This window comes from Diaphorina citri, unplaced genomic scaffold (assembly GCF_000475195.1).
Source record: "Diaphorina citri unplaced genomic scaffold, Diaci psyllid genome assembly version 1.1 scaffold15713, whole genome shotgun sequence".
Taxonomy (NCBI): Eukaryota; Metazoa; Arthropoda; class Insecta; order Hemiptera; family Psyllidae; genus Diaphorina; species Diaphorina citri.
In genome coordinates this window covers 1-1,145 of record NW_007393076.1, presented here as the reverse complement: position 1 = coordinate 1,145, position 1,145 = coordinate 1, and the positions used below count along the sequence as shown (strand labels likewise).

Sequence of the window (1,145 nt, the reverse complement as noted above, 5' to 3'; positions counted from 1 at the left end):
CTTTACCACAAAGATTCATGAGTTGATTTGTTTTTGCAGTAGGTTCAGGGGTAGTAATGGTTGACTTACCTAACATGGTAGTCACACTCAATCTACCAGATGGCAGCAGAGTTACCAGAATCTGCCCATCCTTGGATATATCTACACTCGCATCATTGTGAATCTTGCACTCTTTCACCACAACGTTCTTCTGAGCTGTAAACAATACGGAATTCACAAGATTAGTTCTCAAAACGAGGAAAAAATGGCCAGCCTAGTTAGCTTGGTTTGGAGCGCGTCTGCCTTGTAAGCGCTAGGCCGCGGGTTCGATTCTCGCCCGGGGCGGATTTTATCCTGAAAGGTTAATGTTCGTTCTCGGAACGGCTTGCTTTCTTCTATCTTGTCTTCCTTTTCTCTTCGATTTCGGAACGATGGGACCTTGGCAGTTGCAGTTCCCTCTATGTCAAAAACTATGGTAAAACTACTTACCATTCCAAATATCGGGTATGTTGGATCTAGCAAAGTCCCAGGCTTGTATTCTATGATGTGGAGAATAATAGGAGTCCGGAACCAGAATAGAATTCGGACCATAGGCACCTGGGAGAGACAAGAGGATCATTTTATTTATTGATTCACTTTCCCTTTTTGAAAACATAGTTTTGGGGTTTGACAGTCTCCTCGTTTTTATTTTCTTCCCTTTAGACGCTTAAATACTAGGAGCAGTATGTCGTTCGCGCTGAAATTCCCTCGCGTAAAGTCTGAAGTTGAGAATGTCAAGTTTGGTGAAATAGAACATCCAGTTCTTGGATACACAAATATTTTATCAGAGGAACTGAACACCGGAAAAAGAGAACTCATAAATTGGGGGATTTAGATGCTGTTAGTTTTGACCTCCGTAGCCTAGTATTCATCATACAGGTCTAGCATATGCATTATAGGAGGTTCAGGTTCAACTCAATTCTTCTTCTTCGCCTTTTCCAGGGGTCGGAGTTTTTCGCCAGAATCTTTATCAGCCCTAGGTTAACTGCTTTTGGTCTGACATTTGGTTTTTGGCTACAAAATTTCAAGAGTGGATGGATAACCTTTGCACGCAACCTTTGCTAGTTCTTTAGCAAGGGGAATTTCAGGCTGGTATCTTCCCTGTTTAAAGTCCCCCAGGCAGAATA

At 42.4% G+C, this 1,145-nt stretch overlaps 1 protein-coding gene across 1 annotated transcript; it reads right to left on the bottom strand.

Moving 5' to 3' along the window:
* Positions 1-6: 6 nt before the first annotated feature.
* On the bottom strand, positions 7-616 carry LOC113473118 (activating molecule in BECN1-regulated autophagy protein 1-like; the record flags this gene model as incomplete). Its single annotated transcript, XM_026832867.1, has 2 exons — positions 469-616; positions 7-195 (listed from the first exon to the last, which is right to left on the bottom strand). Coding segments are annotated over exons 1-2 (319 nt in total), but the record flags the coding sequence as incomplete, so codon positions are not given.
* Positions 617-1,145: the final 529 nt, after the last annotated feature.